The following is a 21,510-nucleotide window of genomic DNA, read 5'->3' on the forward strand; positions in this document are numbered from 1 at the left end:
TTAATCTATATATAAAAATATTTTTCTACTGGAAGGGAAAAAACGTCAACTTTTCGCATTCGACAGCATTGTAACAATGTTCATTATATTGTAAATAAACAATTTGACTCAGAAATATTCCTTTCAAATCTATTTCTTTTCAAACCACAAATTTGAAAAAAAGCAGATGTTGCGAATTTAACAGCTAATAGCACGCATCTACATGGATTCACTTTCAAAAGCACTTGATTCTTCACGAAAGCCTTAGGAAAAGAGGAAAGAAGAAAGGACGTCCAGCGGAGGTCATTGAGGGGAACTAATGAGAGGGTAATAAATCTTACACCCCATTAGCTTTTACCCCCGAAAAAGGGGAGGTAACTATTCTAGGGCGGGGCAAATGCAAAAAGTGAACGTATTTTGAAATTTTTTTCAATAGTTAGAACATGATATTTGTTTAAAAAATGGTCGCATTATTTCAAACAAGATCTCAAAAGAGAGCTGGAAATATTTTGCGTGTCAGGGCGTTCTTAAAATTTCGATAGCACGAGTTGCAGATGTTTTACAGAGCGAAATGTCCAACAGTACCTCGTTTTCGAAGAAATTCATTTTTTCTCGAATTTTAAAAAATCGGAGAATGGACACATCAAAAAAGTAAAAACTAAAAGAAACAGACATGGTCTTGAAAAATACTCAGAAAAGAAAACGGATCCGAAAACTTTACAGGAATTTGTAAAACAAGCTCCAACTTCCCCCCCCCCCCCCGTAGGTTAACATTAGATCCGAATCTTTCAGACTCTCAGTGAAGAGCACCCTTAACTACATACAGAATGTTAGATTCAAAATTTCGGAATATTAGTATTATTTTATTACCGTATTACTATAGTACTGCATTAGTTATTTTCAAATACTTAAATATTTTTAGGGTATAAGACTCTATAAAAACCCGCTATTTACATACTATGTTAACTTTATTAAACAAATTAACTGTGGGACATTATTTTTATTTAATGAACTCTGAGCCTTATTCAAAGCTATTTCACTTATTAATCAAAGTGCGACAGCAATATCTTATGCTTTATTTTTTTTAATGATAGTTTATTTAAATATAATTTCAATCTTTTCATATATATATAAATTCACTATTCTGTAATAGTCTAAAAACAAAATTATTATACTATAAATTAAACTATTTTTTTACGAAAACACCATACATGTGAGGTTTTCTTTTTCCTTTTTTTTTGTTTTTTTTTTCTTTCGTTTTTCAAAGTCAAAACATGTGTCGAGTTAGCGAGAGTAGAGTTTTCGGGGTTCTAATGTTGATAATATATTACTCTAAAATGCTTAAAAAACTGTAAAACTTACTTTCTCCATCTCCAATTTAGAAAATTTCCCGGGGTTAAACCCGCGGCATGCCCCCCACCCTCCCAATATTTTTTTTGTATTTAGGCGCACTGGGTATTTAGGTGCTGGGTATTTAGGCTGTATTTAGGCGCCCTTCCATGCAAGTCAAGTGCCCTACACCTTATAGCAGTGCCTAGCCACGGAACTGCACGACTTCCCCCAAAATAGAACTGCAAAAATGTCCCACACTGAAGATAAGTGACATGATCTAATTGAACCAGAAAATTTGCATACAAATTCTTAGATTGACTTTGAAAACGACATGCCACATATTGTTTGTTAGTATAAATCACATACACCAGAAAATATATAAATTGGCATTTTCAAGGTTCAAAATATCTGAACTTTTTTTTTTGGGAAAAGTTGGGGGGGGGGGGGGAGCGCCGTGGGAGTTCATAACCCCAGGACCACCGGTGACGTCTAGCCCCCTCAATAATTTTTGCAAGTCGGCGCCCCTGTCTTTGTTAACGTATCTCTAACGTCACATAAGAAGACGAAATATTCTAATTTTATCCTCGTGCAATTCCCTTCAACTTTTATTTACAATCAATAATTGAAGTTTTAGGTATTGCTTCAAAAATAAAAGAAAAGAGAACATAGTTTGAGCTTGTTCCAAATGCTTCCGAAAATCCGAATTTATATCGGGATGTTATTGATGGTAATTGTCACTTTCTAAAAGTTAATGAGGATGCCGCTCATCATTTTGGAATCACTAATAATGACGACTATACCCCAGGTAAAAATTCTTCTCTTCTTTCATCTCATTCCTTTAATGAGTATTTCTCTGGGATTACTTCTTTTAGAACTTGCACACGACGACTTGGTAAGAACTTCGGAATAAAGGTTTAAAAGTACAAAAGTTACTTCGTTTAATGGTGTTAGGATATAAGGTTTCACTTTCTTTTTCAAGAAAAACATACAGATAGTTGTGCAAAGATAGACGCGATGGTAGTTAGTTAGAGATTTAAAATCCACGTCCTTGCAGCCATGTTTATTTACAGTTACCTAAACATTTTTTTTTATTTTACCGTTTATTTGTCGTCAAGAATATCATAGTTATTTTTAATAACTTCGATCCATGGGCCTAATTTTTTTACCACTGCACCTTTTTATCACGCATTACCTATTATGAACGGATTTGACTAATAAATTACTGTTGAAGGCTTAATGTAATTAATTAATCAAATGCATTATTATTATTATTATTATTACTCTTATTACTATTATTATTATTTTTTTATTGTTCTTAATATTGTTGTTGTAATTATTACTTCTCCTTCTTCCTCCTCTTATTATTATTATTATTATTATTATTATTATTATTATTATTATTATTATTATTATTATTTTTATTATAACTTTTGTTGTTATTATTACTATTATTTATGTTTTAATTATTATTTTGTTATTATTATTATTATTATCATCATTATTATTATTATTGAGTTAGCAGAAAATGTTTGATACCTTAATTTTTGTCTAGCTTCCATACTTTTGAAACAGAAAAATATAAGTTTTATCTTCTTGTGAATTGTTTCAAATTTAATGTTGATGTAATTCTACCTTTACTTGATTTTATATATTTTTAATAGAAAAATACATTTATCTTTTTGTAAGAACTTGAACACTTTTATTACGTAGCACAAAAGACACGTTATGCAAAATTTAAAAACCCCAAGTTTATTTCTTGACAGGAAATAATCAACGCTGTTTAGCACAAATAAATAGATTACTTAATACACATGTTTAGGGGTTTCCAAGAATCCCCTTTTCAATTCAAAGACTTCCATTAAAAACTTTACTTCAAAATCTTACAACTTTAAATTGAAAATGGGGCTCTTGGCAACCCCAAAACTTGAGTATTCAGTAGCATGTTTATTTTTGCTAAACAACGTTGGATATTTCCTGTCACTTATCAGCAAAAAAGTATTCATTTATTTCTCCATTAAGTGTGTTTGTTCTTGAAATGTTAACTGTATAAGTATAGAGAGACACCATTAATTTTACATTCATTCTACTGCTCCAAAAATACTCATTCAGCAAAAAGAAGTTTTGAAAAATGTACTTACATACAACACTGAATGACACGGCTTCTTTAATAGTTTCTTTCAAAGCGTCACTGTCTGCATGGCAAGCAAAAGTCTTATTGTCTGGATCCTGAAAATCCAAAAAAAAATTTGCATTAGAAACGAGATCAGCATTAAAGTAATGTAGGCATTCTCATGCTTTTCAGATTTTTTAAGCAAAAGGGATCTGCAATCACACTCAAGGAAAATTCCAAAACGTCACAGAATTTTTACAAAAGTTTTATAAATCACTACAAGGCCAAAAAATCTAAAGCAAGGCCTTGCATTCAATTTTTGAGTTGAACCAAATCATTGCTTCGGTCACTCGTCTGGTCAGAGCTGATTCTGTATTAGCTACCAGTTTGTTAGCACTCTTGGCTTTCTTAAGAGGTTTTCCACTTCCAGCTCAGTCACTTCCTAAGCCGGGCTGATGAGTGCTAATAAGCACGAAACTGCAGTCTTCGGCTGGAATTGACTGAGCTGGCGCTGTATTTCATGTATCATATTTTTTTTTTTAATGAATGGGTAATTGTTGAGCAGTATTAAAACGCGTTATGTTCAGTACTGATAGTTTCAATACTACTATATTCATAACTGCATCAATACTGTAAATTTTATCCCCCCCCCAACTGTCTTTTATTAACTGCATTAATTCAGTCGATCCAGCCTGCTTAATAAAATGGCTAATTTGCTACAATAAAAGAGAAAATATTCTAATAAGTGGGATATTCGATTATCCGGGATCAAAATGAGAAATTAAAAGTCTGTTTTTATTACATTAAGCAACACATTCTTTACCGTTATTCTATAAAGCGATTCAACTTGCACTGTAAATTTCAATGCACTACAGTACTTACTAGTTACTGCATTAATACTGCAAATTTAAATACAGTGCTGTATTAATTGCTGCATTAATACTGAAAATTTCAATACACTACAGTAAAAATCACTGCAACAATAATGTATATTTTTAGTTCTACTCTATTAATAACTGCATTAATACTGTAAATTTCAATGCTACTGTATTAATACTGTAAATTTTGATACTGCTTTTTAATTATTTACATCAATACTGCGAATTCTTCTAAATAACGTTAAAAAACCCTTGGTAAATAAACAAAAGCACGAAAAGATGCATCGTTCTTAAAATAAAATGTAACAAATATTTTTTTTAAAAAATTAAAGAGTGTACTTTTTCCATTGAGTGTAAACTTTAGAAAAAAGCTGCTCGTGATAGTACGATATCCGACTGCAGAATTACTAATTTCATTGAGAATAAGTTCAAAATCAAAAATTCATATGTAAATTGAAAAGGGCAATGTGTTTTGGCTAGTTTACCTAACAAAAAGTTCCCGCAAGTATTTTTTATCAAATTATTATTCGACTTTTTGGGGAAAAAATGACGCAATTGGATTTGAAATAAAACATACTCTACTTCAAAGAAATATACGTAGAGAACTTGAAAAGTGATGCTTTCCATTGCGCAACTGGCCGCTACCTCTTCTGTTGACCCAGGTGTGAACAGGTTCTATTTTGGAACATTCATCTTTACTATTACTAATAATAAAGCTGAAAGTCTCTCTGTCTGGATGTCCGGAGGATGTCTGGATGTCTGTAGGATGTCTGAATCTCTGTGACGCGCATAGTGCCTAGACCGTTCGGCCGATTTTCATGAAATTAGGCACAAAGTTAGTTTGTAACATGGGGGTGTGCACCTCGAAGCGATTTTTCGAAAATTCGATGTGGTTCTTTTATATTCCAATTTTAATAACAAAATTATCATAAGATGGACGAGTAAATTACGAAATTATCATAACATGGAACCGTAACATGGGCACAAGCCAATTGGCGAAATTCGAAATTATCATAAAGTGGAACTGTAACATGGGTACAAACCAATTGACTAGAAAATTCACCATACATTATTTGTAAATATACAGGCGAACCAAAAGCCCTTTTAATTTTTCTGTTACGTGCAAAGCCGTGCGGGTACCACTAGTACGTTCATCAAGTATTTTCATCATTTAGTCGCCTCAGAGCAACAGTAGGATATCTTAGTGTTATTCCTGGGATCAGATGTCTTACTGTTGCTCTAAAGCAACGATATATCAAATTAAAGCTATTTTTTCTGAATGGAACAAGCGTTTCCCATGTAAAAGTGGCCGCAAATGGGGGTTGCCAGCTGTTAAAGATTGCTTAGAATGAAAGAGTTAGCGCGTAATACCATTTGTTCGACAGGGATGGTGAAAGTCAGCTGGACGCAAGGACGTATCCAGAGGGGGGCAAGAAGGGCATCTCCCCCCCTCCAAAATATAAAAAAAATAGAATTAAAAAAACTTAAAATTGATGGTAGTATCAATTTTCAAATTTATCGAGAAGTTCGGCTGTAATAACTTTGTCACTGAGTTTGAAAGTGTATACATCTTTTTTGGAGCTCACTGAAACTTTAAAGGGCGCTCAGTGGCGTAGCCAAGGGGGGGGGGTAAGGATACCCCCTCCAAAATGACTAAGTGTAAATATATGATTGAAGAAAAAAAGCCTTTTGTTGAAAATAAACATTACACTCCAATAAAAAAACAGAGCAAAATATATATGTACTATTATATTTATCTTGTGTAGTATATGACGTACAAAAAAAATTTTTTTTGAAGGAAAGATTGGTTCAGAAAAATGAATTTTACGGAGGAGGAAGGGGGAGGCACGAACACCCTAATTTTCGATAAACTTAATTTAAATAATAATTTTCGATGAATATTAAACAAAAAAGAAGTTTAAACCCAATGTTTTTCCTAATGTACGTTATAATTGTTTCAAATTTGATTTATTGTGTTTTAATATCATTGGGCCCTATTTGTGACCGTTATTCACACGATGCTGTTTACAATGGACTGTTAAATGTCTAAGATTTCTATTTTAAGTTCTGTCTAATAAATCAATCTTGTTTATTGAAAGGGTGAAACGCTTATTAGGAATCACATTCACAAACATTTACTATTTTTTTTTTTTTTTTTTTTATTTTTTATTTACTAAGTTTTGTTTGTTTTTCTTTCTTAACAGAATAAATGAGAAAAACAAGACAAAAATATAACTTTTTTCGAAAGCAGTCGTTGAAGTGAATTATAAGCTACATTGTAGTAATTATAATCTCAAACTATATAATTATTTGAGTTTAGATATTTGGAGATAACTGATTTTACCGCAGCGAAACTAATTGTATCGTTATTAAAATATCTGTACAGAAATAACTTTAACTTACTGAACAGCAAGTGATCACCCCTAATCCAATGCTAATGCAGAACTGCATGCAATATACCGAGAGCCCGGTTATCTCATTCAGAGACTGCAGTTTCGTCCTTAGTATGGGCTCATCGGTTTGCAATAAGGAATAACCGAGCTGGAGGCAGATGCCATCTCATTGAAGCAGAATTGCATGAAACTAACTTATTTAGATACACATAATTTTACCATAACTATGTAAGGGGTTGAAATTTAAAACTGGAACTCTCTTGAACTTTTAGAATCATGTTAGTTTAAGGTTAAGTGTCAACAGAATACAATATTTTACTTTCATTTTTCCATTGGTTCACGAAAGAGATAAACCGCTGAGCAATATATGTAAGGTGAACAGCACTATTGGCGATTTTTAATCTCAAAGTGGATTTACCTGCCTGGTGAGGGTGACGGTGATGTTTGAAGTGGTCAGCCAACCACCTTTTGAAACTTCCACTTCCGACGTCGTCGATGGCTCCAGTTTTCCATCAATGTACCAAGTTAATTTAGATGGCGGATTGCTGGGTCCAGCAGAACAAGACATACTGATACTACTTCCAACTCTTCCTTCTGATGGACCAACGATTACGATTTTAGAAGGGGCAACTATGGAAAAGAGAAAACTATTTTTAATAAGGTCATGTAATAAGGCATTCCAGGGTGAAAAATGGTCGAAAAATAATTATAGTCGCAATCCTTCGAGAAGAAGGATGTCAGCAAATTAATTGATTGAATTCAGTAATTTTAATCATGATTTAAATCAGTGGTTTCAATGATAATTTAAATCGAATGTCTTTTTCAATCATTGATTTAAATCATTTCTTAAACTTAAATCTTAGAATTAATTTTGAAAAATCTAAATTTTACTAGTTTTACCTTTTTTCTTATGCGTAAAGCCTTTCTTCTATCATTTTCCTCTAAGGTTTGTTCCTTAGAGAAGAAATCAAAATGGCGGGAGCAAATCCAATCATTGGCTTAGCAAAAGCTGACTCAAAGACCCCAAGTCACGTGACTCAACAACGACAAATGGTTGGCACGTTCTGCTTGAAACAAACGAAAGAAACCTGATTTCTTCCAATGCTTTGCTTTGAAATCTATCGCGTGACTTGGGATCTTGGCTTCACGAATGAAGGACTTCACTCCCTCAATTTTATATCTGCTCAAAGCTTATCCTTATTTCACTTCTTTTAATTATTCAAATTTTCTTTCCTTTATAAACCAGTAAAATTACATTTTTACGCAGTGGCCTATGAACATCCATTTGTTTTGTAGTCACTGTATTCAGCACCCTGTAAAAACGATACAAAAACGTTCTTGGAAAATAATAGGCGGCTGATGTGCTCAATTTCAACCAGTAACGTATCTTACAAAAACCAGGTACGTTTTCCGATGAAAGTCAGTAATCTTCCCTGTTTACCAAGAGAGCTCCAGAAGCATTAGCGCCACCATGGCCAAAGCTACGCGACTAATTGCAAGCAAGATCCAAATAAATTCCTTGTCTGCAATTCCTGCATCGCAAAGCTGCAGCTATCCAGTGACTTATTTGCTCCCATTGGCAGCTTGGTCAATCCAGACGGGTCGTTTATTTGCTCCCATTGGGAACTTAGTCAATCCAGACGGGTCGTAATTATTAAAGCCGATACACTTAATAAACACGCTCAGTGAACCTTTAAACTGGTAGCAAAAAACATTTTCCGCACCTGTGAAAAGTCTGCATTTGTGCATCTTTTAGCAATTCAGGAAACTTTTTTGCGAGGATACTTGAGTCTGCGGGGAAATAGGTGAAAACCTCTGAAATCCTGAAACATTCCACTGAAATAACTAGTAACGTTTCGGAATTTTTTACAGTGCACGTTTTTCTATAAATGACAGCAACGAGAACATTTAAAGCACAACGAAAAAGGCAGGTGAAGAAAAGTAGTAACAAACGAGTATTTGTCAAAAGTGTCTGTATATCTGCACAAAATTTGAAAAAGAAAACTTGCAATTATTAGTGCTTCAACGATAATTCTTGTAAAAAAAAATAATATATATATATATATATATATATATATATATATATATATATATATATATATATATATATATATATATATATATATATATATATATATATATATATATTAAAAGAAATAACTACACAAAGATATTCGTTCAATTTCAGGTTAAAGTTTGAAGCTCTTTTTTACTCTACTTGTACATACAAACTGGAATGTATGGAAGTTCATATACTTTTACAAGAAAGAGGAGAAAATTAGTTTACGATAACATCTCTATACATAAAGAGTGGTAACATTTTTTAACGACATTTATACAATAAATTCGAATGATATAATTGACACTAAATTTTGTTTTCCTTCATTTAACTCTCCCTATTATTTTATCTCGTGCTCCTCAATTGGTTTTTTAACCATATTTTTCTGCATTCATCGATAATGTGCATAATTTTTTTACTGTGCTTTATTTCTTTTATCTGGTATCCATCATATTCATTTGTTCTAAATTGATTTTAACATCACATTATGAAAGATGTTTTGTAAAATAAAGCTATTTGAAACGAAACCATTTTTAATTTTTTTAAAACATGTTTCAAGTTTAATTACTATTAGAAATATACTTTTGGCAATAACTTTCAAAAAATCACAATAATTTCCATTTAAATAAAGAAAATATGTTTGAAATTTAAAAAATCGATTTCTTTATATTTTCAACAAAAATCATGATTTTTTACACTACAAGATAAAAAGAAGTCTAAAGCAAAATTTGACTCGTACATCAAAAACTATTTGGTTATACGTATAAATTATTTGGGTAGATAATAATTTATACATTTCTAAGCAAGTTCAGTAAAGCTTCATTTCATTTAAAAAAAAAAAAAAAAAAAAAAAAAAAAAAGCCAATAAGAATAGTTTTTAAGGAGGATAGGTGTTTACTTTTGGTACGAATTCTAAACCAATACTTCGGCTTTAACATATGAAGACTGCTAAATTCATAAAATAAAAAATAAATACATCGGAAAAATTAAAAACAAGTAACTGTCAACTTTTTGATTCTTATAAGAGACAATATTGTTAATATCAAGTTTTAAGCAAATCTGCAGTAGCATACTGATTCTTTTTCTTTTTACATTATAGTACAAAGAAACCACGTTTTAAGGGAACCTGAGCAGATAAAAGATATTTGTTAGCAGCAGCGGTAGAAGCAAGTATTTCCTGCGCCATGCGTCAGGGACCTTTGTTCCGAAAATCGGAAAGAAAACTTCACTATATAAGCATCTTATGAGTAGAACACACCCTAACTACGCCAACGTTCTTACAAACTCTTCAAACCACAGGAATAGTAAGCAGTTATTAGATAACGCAATCAATTTTCTTTCATTAGGTAGCTATAGAAAGTTTGTTACTTATGCCCCGATTGCTTTAATTAAGAAATTTTTCTTTCGATATTATTGAACAGGAATCCTGAACTTAAGGAATAAGTAATATTCTGTATTTTCCTTGAAAAATATAGGGTAAAAATTTATAGTTGATATGTATCTTATTGACACGTGTACTGTACATATATGCTTCGTCATTTTTTCCTAACAACAATTATTGCTCGCCTTTACAAGGCAAATGAGTGTTTTTTCCTTACAAATGCCTAGCTGGGTTCAGTTTTGCACTGAAACTATAGACATTAAAACAGTATTCTGCCGGTGCAGGTAAACTTCAGTTTGTGTAGAAATTAGTTTTTGAGATATTTGGAGAAATGCGTGTTGGATTCAATACTAACAATGTTAAAATGTTCCAACTAGACGATTTTTTCGCGCCTTTTTTTCAGAAGAAACCATATAAGCAAGCTTGTACAATAAAGATAACGTACAGCAGATGACAAAAATGCAAAAAAAATGAAAACTGAATAATTTGCAGTTATTGTCTTTTACCTACCGACGGCAGTATTAGGGCAGTTACGTTTTTATGGTGAGTTATCAAAATGAAATATATGAAGATGAACAAAGTTATCTTATTAAGTTTTGTGTTTGATGTAGGATTAATTTGGACTTGGAAAAATTGAAACAGCTATATGGCAAGATTAATTATCAAGTTCCTCAGCTTGCTGCTGTAACAAGCCGTTTTTGAATGGTCGTCTATCGGTGCAAGAGTAACTTAACCCTGACAGGCTTTCAGCATAAAACCTGGTGCTCCGCGCCCCTTTCTGGGATGTTGTTCGATCTCATGATTCTTTTTTAGTTTCCCCTGACTTAAACATTTCTAAAAATGATGCAATTTTTGTACATTAGAAATAATGATACAAGTAAGAAGCATGAAAATGATACATCGGATATGAAATCCGCAATAGATTTTCGTTGAAGTTTCTTGGTGATTCGAAAGTTTTTCAAATGATCGACGCGCAGTTTAATAATATTCCAGCCACTATAAACAAACACAAAAAGGCGAAGGGAAATACTGAACTGCGCCTAGAAATGTAATAACTCTTAAAACTCATAGCGTGAACTAGTTTTCTAAAGAACTTTTACCACAACATCGTAAGGCTTTCAGGAAGTGCTCAGAAGAATTTTCAAATAAAAACTGCATCCATTCCTAGCTAAAACGTATTTCAAGAAAAATGCTTAAAGTTACGTAGCAGTAGCATTTTACCTTTTAGAAAACCGAAACTAAAGTATGAGCTTTAAATTTCCATCCACAGACACCCATCATATTTTATCGCGAAGACTCTAAGTACATCAAGATATGTTGCAATTTTTCCGTGAAAACCATTTTCATCTCCTTGAAGAGATTTTCAGCTTTTCATTTAACCGAAGTAGAAGACATCACGCTGATATGTCTTTCTTTTTTTCGTTCTCACTGAAAGGCTTTATTTATTTTTTTGAATAAATCCATTCCCACTTCAAAATCGGTCTAATTTAATTCTTTCCTGTATGAGAGAACTTGAATCATTTTTTTGAAACCGCAAAACGTTGGAAATACGGAAGACGTTTTTGTACTGATGCTAGTGATATTGTGTAAGATTTTTTAAAAGTCTTTTTTTTTTCAAAATTCATTGATTATATTTCGTAAAACATGAATTCAGATCAAAAAGAAACAGAACAAAGAAAAAATATGTTTTGCTACTTTAACTTCACACAAATTCTAAAGTAATTTCTTAAAACGTATATTTAATGCAAGTGAAAAAAAAGAAGGTAAAAAATTCTTAGTCATTGAAATTTAAAACCATACGTAGATTACATTAGAAAAGTAAATTTAAAATAACTTATCAAAAATCTAGCTTAATAACTTTAGTTGGGGGGTCAATCCATGTGAAATCATGCAGGTCATGTTGCTTACTATTTTTGATTTATTTTTTTTTACCTGTTTGTTAACTATTATATTGAGAGTCTGAAACGGTGGTTTAAAAATTTTTAAATCTTCAGTTTTTTTTTTGGCAACCACTTTTCAGTAGCAGCGAAGTCGGCTTTTGATGAAAATAGTACTTTACAAAATCTCTTAGAACTTTTTTATTTATGAATGTATCAAAATAATTTGAAAACCATTAGATTGAGCAAAAAAGTGGCCTAAATTTTTATAATAGTTTTTTTTTCTGATACGTTTCAACAAATTTGCATAACATTGACTAAAAATAAGATTTTCCACGTAAAATCTCACATTTTCAACTTAAAAATATTAGTGGAAGGAAGTAAGACTCACTCTTACTTTTTCCCCTTAAATAGATATCTTATAGAACTATTCTCAGAAGCAGTATGAAACGTCTGAAGCTAGTCCATTCTTTTATATGCTTAGTCAAACTTGCCATCTTAGAGAAAAAATGATAAATTTTAGATTCAATATCCAAAAAGGGACTGAACGAAAATCTATTAAATTTTAATTGTATAACCTTCATATAGCAGTAAACATGTGGCTAAAATTTTATATTAGATCCCTTAATAATTTTAGAAATATGGAGCCTCGAAGTTGACTTAAAAATCACATTTCTTTTCACGCCAAGAAAGTATCATAATGCAAAATTTATTCTACTCATTATATCAGTTGCTGTTTCGTAGTATAAAGTATCGTTTTACACTAAACTGCTTTTAAACTGTTGAACAAAACATTTAGTAAAGCAAGATGAATTGAACTTTCTAAATTATAAGATGTAGTTTTGCATTATGAAAATCTAGTGATATTACTTCCATCAAGGTAACAAACCAAAATGAGTTTTGTTTTGTTAATTTTTGTTGCAATGTGTGATTTTAGGATACAGAAATATGGTCAAATGTGATACGTAAATACCTTTGTGCTGAACAGTAAAGTAAGAAAAAACAACGTCAAAAAATCATCAATTGCCAATTACAGCAGACACGTGTTTCGGCGTTACAGGGTACGCCTTTTTCAATGCAAAAAGTAATAGCTGCTAAATGTCTTAAGAATTGGCCGACAATCATGAAAAAGACTGCTCATGGCATTATTATGATTCTCTCTGAACTGAACCTTATGTCGTTCATTTGATTCCAATGGATTTCTTCACACTGACTTCGGCGTAATATGTACAGAATTGAAGCTGAAGATGAGATGGCAAGGAATGGGTGTGAGCTAATGACGCCCAGCGCATTGTCTTAGTTAGCGCAGTGGTCTTAAAAGATCTACTTTCCTTAAAAAAGAAAATATTATCAACGGGGCACGTTGCCCCAACAGGTGAATGGTATGTAACAAACTATGTTGACGAAAGGGGGGCACATGTGAACATTGCATGTTTTACTTGAAAATCTTGAAGCGAAACATCCTCAAAAATCCCCTAATGATGATAGTAGTCGTCCGACATCTTAGAAAAACGTTTAGAGAATTGTGCAATGAAGCAACGAGCTTTACTTTTTTTGCAATGGCCATTTTATTTCTTTGGCAGTAGTTGTATGTATTTTCTCACTGTCTTTTTTGCATAAAAACACATTTCAAAATGACTAAGAATCTAAGCTGAATTATTGCTAATCGCATAGCGTTCAGGTAAATTCATCGTGTCACTTAAATTTTGTTCTTGAATTGAGAAAAAAATATTTTGCAAGATAATTTCACGGTAGATGATATGATGGAACACTGTTATTTAAATATAACATCTGGGTTACATGTGAATAATATTTTATATATTCTCTATATCGTACATATTAGCTTAGGATATTATAAGTTTTAGAAAAATGTGTAATTAATTATTATTATTATTTTCCTGTAGTTAAGTTATAAACCTTTTAGTTACTTTTTACAATTATTTAGTTACTTATTTATTCATTCATGTATATTTTTAATCTATTTATTGCTATTCAAAAGTTTGTTAAGAATTTAGTGTTATAGATTAGTTGCAGGAAATAAAAAGACATAACATATTTTAATTCAATTGAAAACTTGAAATAACTTTAAGCACATTGTTGCACTCTGTATGACGCTTAAAATTATCATACAATGATAACAAAACTTTTATAATGAAATATTATTTGAGAATGGAGTGTTTCAAGGTTTTCTTGTCTATCCTTCAATTAAAACATGCTATCAAATGTTAATAATTGACTGTGAGTGGTGTTATATAATTGAGAAAAAGGATTTGGTGATTGATGCATCACCATACAATTTTAACTTACACAGAATAGGCCACTAATCCCACAGTGCAGGGTAGACCGGGACACGTTTACGAGGATTTTTTTCAGTGAATTTTCTAACTTTTATGATTTAATCTAGGAAATGGGCCGTGGTAGCCTGATCGGTAAGGCATTGGACTCGGGACCGGAGGGCCTCGGGTTCGATCCTCGCTGGTCGAAGACCCACCGTCGTCATTAATGGGGACTGGGCGACGTTAAATATGCTCGTGGTCTCAATGTCCTCCAAGTGAAACGATACCTCTGGGGGTGCTAGTACTAGGTAGCTATTAGCTCCTAGGCTAGTTCAAAATTCTCACTAACTGTTCGATCCGGTGATGGTGCTGCCATCTATCGGTATATAAAATAATAGAGGCAAGGCACATAGTATGCAGTCCTCGACATAAATACAGTTGAAGTCAGTTGTGACTCTTGAATAAAATAGAATAATCTAGGAAATTTCAGACATTGTGGATTAATGAAGTCAAAAATTGTACATTCAGTTGTTGCTCAGGATGTGTTTTTAGAAGTAAAAAAAGTGTGTTTTGAGACCAAGTTGGTTGCGGAAACTTGTCCCGAATACGGAGCACGTTTACGCATTTTAAAAAGGATATCAAAGAGTAAGTGTAATAGATATTTAACCAAATTTAAATGTTTTATTTCTCCCAAAACACTTTAAAAATAAGAAAAGCACAAATAATTAATTAAAGAACATTTTATAGGCTGAACTAAAATCATAGGGCTTACTGCTAATAAAAAACAGAAACTATTTAGTCATCTTCTTTATTACTGTTACATTTTACTAACAAATATAAAGTATTTCTTTTCACATACTTATGACGGGACTGCGTTTTTAGACACTGAACCTGTTTTGTCCTTTTTTTTGACTGATTGTGTCTTTTCAAACATAGATGCAAGCACAATTTTCTACTTCGTAAAAAGATTCGTTCACTAATTTCCTTTTTACAGAGTGCTTACTAACTTCTTCCCTGTTGCAGGTTTTGGTTTCATATTTTTTTCTTTGATATCTTTTATTTCTGTTTTAATAGAAACTTGAAATTTTAAAGTAATTTCACCGTTTTGTTTTGTTCTGACCATCATGTTTTTTCATTGCTGCTTTTGTCTAGCTCTTGTCTGAAGGCTTCTTTAATCCGAGTATCAGTTAGGATTGTGGGCATCTTCTATTTTTTTGACTTTCGTTGTTCCCAAGCTTTGGTCCTACTTTTTCAAATGGTCTTAGTTGGGGTAATCCATATGTGACGATGTGGATGGCCTTCTCGGAGAAATACTTGGATCCTTTTCATTATTTTGAGATCTAACGTGGTTCTGTTAGTGTTTTGAACGCAATGTCTTACCATCTTTAAAATCGGGAAAATGTAATATTAGCTGAATAGTGTATAAATCTAAAGTTTAACAGGCATGAAGACAACACTGTATGATTGTAAGCCATTTGATACAAATCTGTTACTTAATTAAAAATTAAAGGTGATTTTTAAAACTAAATGACCTGAAACTACTAAAGGTTTGAGACAGTACAAAGCGAAAAAAGCGTCCGGGGCCCACTTAGAAGAAAGACAGAGTAGTAAGACACAGTAAGAACGTGCGTAAATGTGCCACGATGAAAATGCGTAAATGTGCCCCGTCGCCAAGTTTGGATTTAATGTTAACGTGCAACAAAATTTAATAACTTCTCGGTTCATACAAATACAATTCTCAAAAAAGGATAAAATTCTGCTATTTTTTATATATTTATTTGTTTTTAACTAAGTATTATTTATTTACAATAAGCTTCAAATCTTTCAACACAAAATTTACTCAACTTGGTAGAAAACAGTGCTCAAAAACTTGTGAGAATATTTGCCAGGGAGCAGCATCAATCTGATATGACTGTTGACTCTCCAGTTATAACTCGTTTTGGAAAAAGGGCACTGCGTAAACGTGCCCCGGTCTACCATACTTTGTATGTACGCATATGTATCATCGTATTATACTAGAGAGTTATTTGTTGAATTATGATGATAGTCCTGTTTCTTTTTTTTTCCTTGTTCATATGTTTCGATGGCCACATGTGCCTTTGGTAGAAACACATATTTGAGCAACAACATTTAAGAAAGTAATTAAATAATTTCAAAAAGTTGCATGACACGAAAACAAAAAGCCACTCAATCAGGAGGACTCTTTTGCTCTGAGAATTCGACAGGTATTTTTAAAGACCAAAAAATAAAGAGACCTCACATCCCCGTAATTCTTCTAATACAATGCAGAAGTTCTAGGTGACCATGGCTAAATTCAGAAGCCATCATAGTCAAAGTATGAATTTCCCGCAGAAGGCAAAGACATTTTTGCAATGCTCATACAATTTTTCAGCTTCTCCTGTCCACCTGAATTGAATTGGAGTCTGTTGGAGACAGCTGTGGGTTTGTTAGGAAACTCTTGGTGTTTTTGAAACTTTTTTGTCTTCTGGACTACACCAATTCCAGAAAACTCTGTTTTCTGGACTTGGTGTAGTCTTTTTTGCCTGAAGGATATTATTAATACCAGAACAACAACAAATCCTCAGTGATATTTATTTTAGTATGCCTAAGTAGCATTGATTGTTGCTAAGAGGTCTAAAGTAAAATCAGAGTCATGATCTTAATATATTAGTTGCATGTACTCTAGATGCTACATAATGTGCTGATGAAATTCAGAAACAAATACGGACCAAATTGTTCCAATCAGTTGTCCTTTTAGTAGATTAATAGGTGCAAAAAGTTTTGCAACAAATAGAGTGTCAAAGTTAATGTAAAAAAAGTCATGTGCTTCAAGTCCCTTAAAGATGCTACTCTTTTTCAAAACCCAACCTAGCGTGAGTAGAAATATCTTGGACGAGCACATTACATTATAATTTTGTTTAAATTAAAATTTTTTATGCTAATGAAAATATTACGACCAAACTTCTAAATAAATATGAATAAATTATTTCGCCGCATATATTAAAACGATTTCAAAGGTCTTGGAGACAAGGGTGTGTACTGTGTTCAAGTTATTTCTTGTCACCCTGTATTATTCAACCCTCAATACACTAAAAATTGCACTTACGTGTTACTAAGTTTCTAATTTATTGCTTCTTTTGGAGAGAAGATTTTTTTTCTTAAGGCAGCTAAATTTACAGAGAAGCACCATATAGTTGAAAATGTCCATAGGGCTGTTTCACAATAAACACACGCGCACACACACACACACACACACACACAGACGGGGGGGGGGGGAGAAACTGCACCTTAATGATACTGAAACATTACAGTACTAAAACAAAACATCGTGCCTTTTTAGATTTACTTGAGAGAATTTTTCTGAGAATGATATATCCATAAAACCTTGTCGTGGTACTGATTCTTTTACATTTAGTTTACTTATATTTTTACATTGATATGCCATTTAATTAAAAATTTTTTACTGTAAATATTTATCAAAAAGGTTTTATTCAGTATTTCTTGGAATGTTTAGTTAATTTCAAACAAATTTGTTAAACCTTACATTTATGCTTAGCTTTCTTCTTGTTTTGTTGAGTATGTTAAATATGAATGAGCTAATTATATGACTGAATAACAAAGATGAAAGTAATATTAGAACTCAAGTGAATATAGAAGTGGAAGACAAAAAGCAATAAAAACACTGTTTGAAAATAGTTAATACTGTTCTACTGCATTAAATCAAAATGTACACTAATTCTTACCATTTTGGGTTTGAGTTAAAATGACATGGCATCGCCTCATACATCCTAGACATGAATGTTTCACGAAAGGTATGTAGCTGTCTTTTTTGCGTAACAATAAATAGAATACGGCGGCATTAAAAAAATTAATGCAAAATATATCCTGCATTATTCATATTTATTTACAATAAAAACATTATTTCAGTTAAAATTTTTTGCGATGTTTTTTTTCCCATCATTTTTCTTCAACTTATTATTTCTCCTTTAATACACGTCAATATACAAATCGCACTAACAAAGTTCAATGTCCGTCCAAAATGTATGCTTCTAAATGTGGTTAAACGGTCGATCTTCAAGCTAAAAGAAAACAAATATCTCGTAAAAGTCCTCATGATTAGAAAAAAAATTACCAACGCATATTGATGCTGGAGAAGCGTTTTGTATTTCAGTACTTATATCCCATTGGACTTCAAAAACATTTATCACTACCAATGCCTTGTTAGAAACTTAACTTGCGTTTTTTTTTTCTTTTCTTTTTTTTTTTTTTTTGTTTCTAGCGTCTTTTTTAAATTTAATTATTTTCAGTTTTATCACATATTTTCTCTCTCTTTTAATAAAAAGTTATTTGCATAAAAAAGTTATTTCCAGTTCCCATTTTTTTATTAGTCTTAAGCTAGGATAATTCAGCAAGAATCTCTTTAAAGTAAATAAAAGTAAGGTTTTAAAGAAATTCTGGAAGGAAGTCTGTGGCGGACGTGCGTCCAGAAGACGCCATAGCACCAACAGTCTTGAAATTTTGTACAAAATTACTTCAAGCCCCGGTGGTGTGCAGCTGGGGTTTTATTTTTTAAAATTCGAATTAGATTTTTTTTTTTTGTAATTAATTTTTTAAGCTCAAATTTCGCGTAAATTGCCTAATATTGCTGATTAAAGGGGTGAAAAATTACTTGCACATATTAATATTATACATCGTAGGAAAGCGTAGAATATTTCGCGTTCTACGCAATTTGTTCCAATGCTCTAACTTAAATACGGTGGGAGTTATTTGCGTTTTTAGCTCGAACTTTTTTAGGCGCAGCTAAAGTTTAGGCACTACTTTCTTCTTTAAATCTATCAGTAAAAAGCGAAGGAATTGTCCTACAGTTTTCTTTTTGACACCACTAAAAAGAGCGACTTTCTTTACTAAAGATCTAACTCGACTTATGGTCAAAAAATTGAGCTTCTATCTCCAAAGGAAAAAAAGTTACAAGCCGTTAAAAATAAAGCTCGAATAATTCTCATATCCATTGAAGTTAATGATGTTTTATTTGGCGTTGCCATATTTACGTCTTTTCGATTCGCATGTTTCTTCTTTCCTTTATTCACAAACTTTAAGGGTTTCGATTTTAAAGGAAAATCTTAGGCTCAACTCAATTCAAGCCCCGAGCTAAAGAGCATAATATATTACTGGGACCATGAATATACAAAACTGCAGTTTTGCAATGCTCAGGAGCCCCTTAGCCCGTATGGCTCTTCAAGTTGGTACCAGTTACTTTGAAACCCGGGGAAGTGTTGCTTTTTGATCCAAAACGAGCTCATAATGCGTTTTTAATCTCTTTCTTTTTCACTGACGATTTCAATCTTTGCGAATCAAATAAGATTGCGAAGCAATCTTCGAGGGTTGGTGAGTACCAGCGAGCAGGGGGCAGAGCCCCCTAGTTATTGAAAAAGTAGTTTCCAAATCATAATACAAAACTAAATTTAATTCGTTAATATTTTTGAAAATATATGTATTAATGAAACATTGTGTTAATTAAGTTTAAAATAAAAAACAGTCTGAACAAAGTCGCAGTTCAAAAATCGTTGCTTTAAAATTTCTACAATTTTAGCACGTATGTCAGAATTACATCATTGAGTTTTTAATAAGAAAAGCAGCAAAAACAAATTTACAATTTCAAACACAGCTCTAGAAAATTTCAAACCCCTTTCATTCCCCCCCCCCCCCGAAAAAAAGGGAAATGACTAAAATTTAATGTGATTAAGCCAGAAAGATTCCTTTATCTTCGAACATTCATGACATATTTTTGCGTGCCGAGAAATGCAAAGTTATTCCATTTTAGTAGAGTAAAGCTTATTATTCGCAAACTTATCTTAAAGCTGAGCGAAGTCTATTTCAAGAAGTAGAGCTATTTTTAGATTACGATTTTAGAAGGTTCATTAATTTAAACAACATTTCAATCTCACATGTTCCGTTTGAGTTTGCGAAGCGTCGGTATTTCTAAACTTAATAGTAAAGCTTTTGAATGCATTAGAAGACATATTTTCAATTTTTGTTGATAACTTTGCTGTGTACATTTTGCCATGTCAAAAGTAAAATAATTTATTTTCTTCTTCAGTAGTAGTTTGTGATTTTATGCTGTCAAAATATTCTAAAGCGATTAATATTATAAAGCGATTTTATGCTGTCAAAGGTTTCAACATTGATCGCATGAGATAAAGTTTTTTAAATGAAAAAAGGTCAAATAAGCTTTGTGCTGCAATATGATTAAATTGAAAAACCAACCTAAATAAAGCACAAATTAACACGAATATACAGCATATTTTAATTTCAAGGCTACAGTGGAGCCTCTTCATCAGTGCAAAAAAACTCAGCAAACAACCAAAAAGTCGTCGGAGAACTGAACCTAACCCACGTGGACACCGGTACTTATAATTGTATTATTATTGGTCTAATAAGTCTACCAATAGCAAATCACAAGAGACGACAACTAACCAATCAGCGAACTACACTTTCTTTAGTTTTTGTACGTATATTTTAAAGAAGCAAACTTGCGGGGTAGCTGAAAAGGAACTGGACAAAAGGAAAATACACCTGTTATTGCTATATATTTTATTTTACTAAAACAGTTGTTTCTCATACAGCTTCTAAAGATATATATTGTATATATCTTTAGAAGTAAAGATATATATTGTATAGCCACTTAACTTCATGATCTGATAAGTAGCCTTCAAATTGCTGAGAACTTCAGCTAGTGTTTGAAATTTTTTACATCTTCAAATAACTGTGCAGTCGTGAAAATATTTTAAATCGATTTTTAAGCTCTTGAAATTAACTTTCTTTTTAGACATCAAAAGCTCGTCCTGTTGTTCTGTTATAAGATTTTCCGAAGTTATGAGCAAGTAAAAATAAAAAATAAGCAATTTAATTTTAAACAAAAAATCATAATTTAAAGCCATTTAAGGTTTTCAAAATTGAACAGAGAATATCATAAATAGATGACTTAAAGAACTTCAATATTGCTTGTTGTTCTCTCTCTCTCTCTTTTTTTTTTTTTTTTTTTTGACAATCCAATCCCTTTTCGCAATAAAAAGTGAACTTGTTTGTACAGGCCTGAGCACTGTAATAACTTATAGTTTATTATAAAGAGTGCATTATTTTTTTAAATAGCTATTAGATTGCCATATTTTGTTTATAAATATAAAAAAGTATTGGTATATTTTCCTTCTATTTCGTGCATCTCTAA

The 21,510-nt window shown here is 32.0% G+C and overlaps 1 protein-coding gene across 1 annotated transcript in view; it reads right to left on the reverse strand.

Annotated features, from left to right (window-relative positions):
* The window catches only part of LOC129228493 (nephrin-like), a 263,244-nt gene that overhangs the window by 157,592 nt on the left and 84,142 nt on the right, over positions 1 to 21,510 (reverse strand). Inside the window, exons 8-9 of the mRNA XM_054863174.1 lie at positions 7,111 to 7,322; positions 3,450 to 3,537 (exon numbers count right to left, since the gene is read on the reverse strand). Of these exons, the coding sequence (XP_054719149.1) occupies positions 3,450 to 3,537; positions 7,111 to 7,322 (300 nt within the window). The remainder of the gene's footprint in view (positions 1 to 3,449; positions 3,538 to 7,110; positions 7,323 to 21,510) is intronic.

Source organism: Uloborus diversus, chromosome 8 (assembly GCF_026930045.1).
Source record: "Uloborus diversus isolate 005 chromosome 8, Udiv.v.3.1, whole genome shotgun sequence".
Taxonomy (NCBI): domain Eukaryota; kingdom Metazoa; phylum Arthropoda; class Arachnida; order Araneae; family Uloboridae; genus Uloborus; species Uloborus diversus.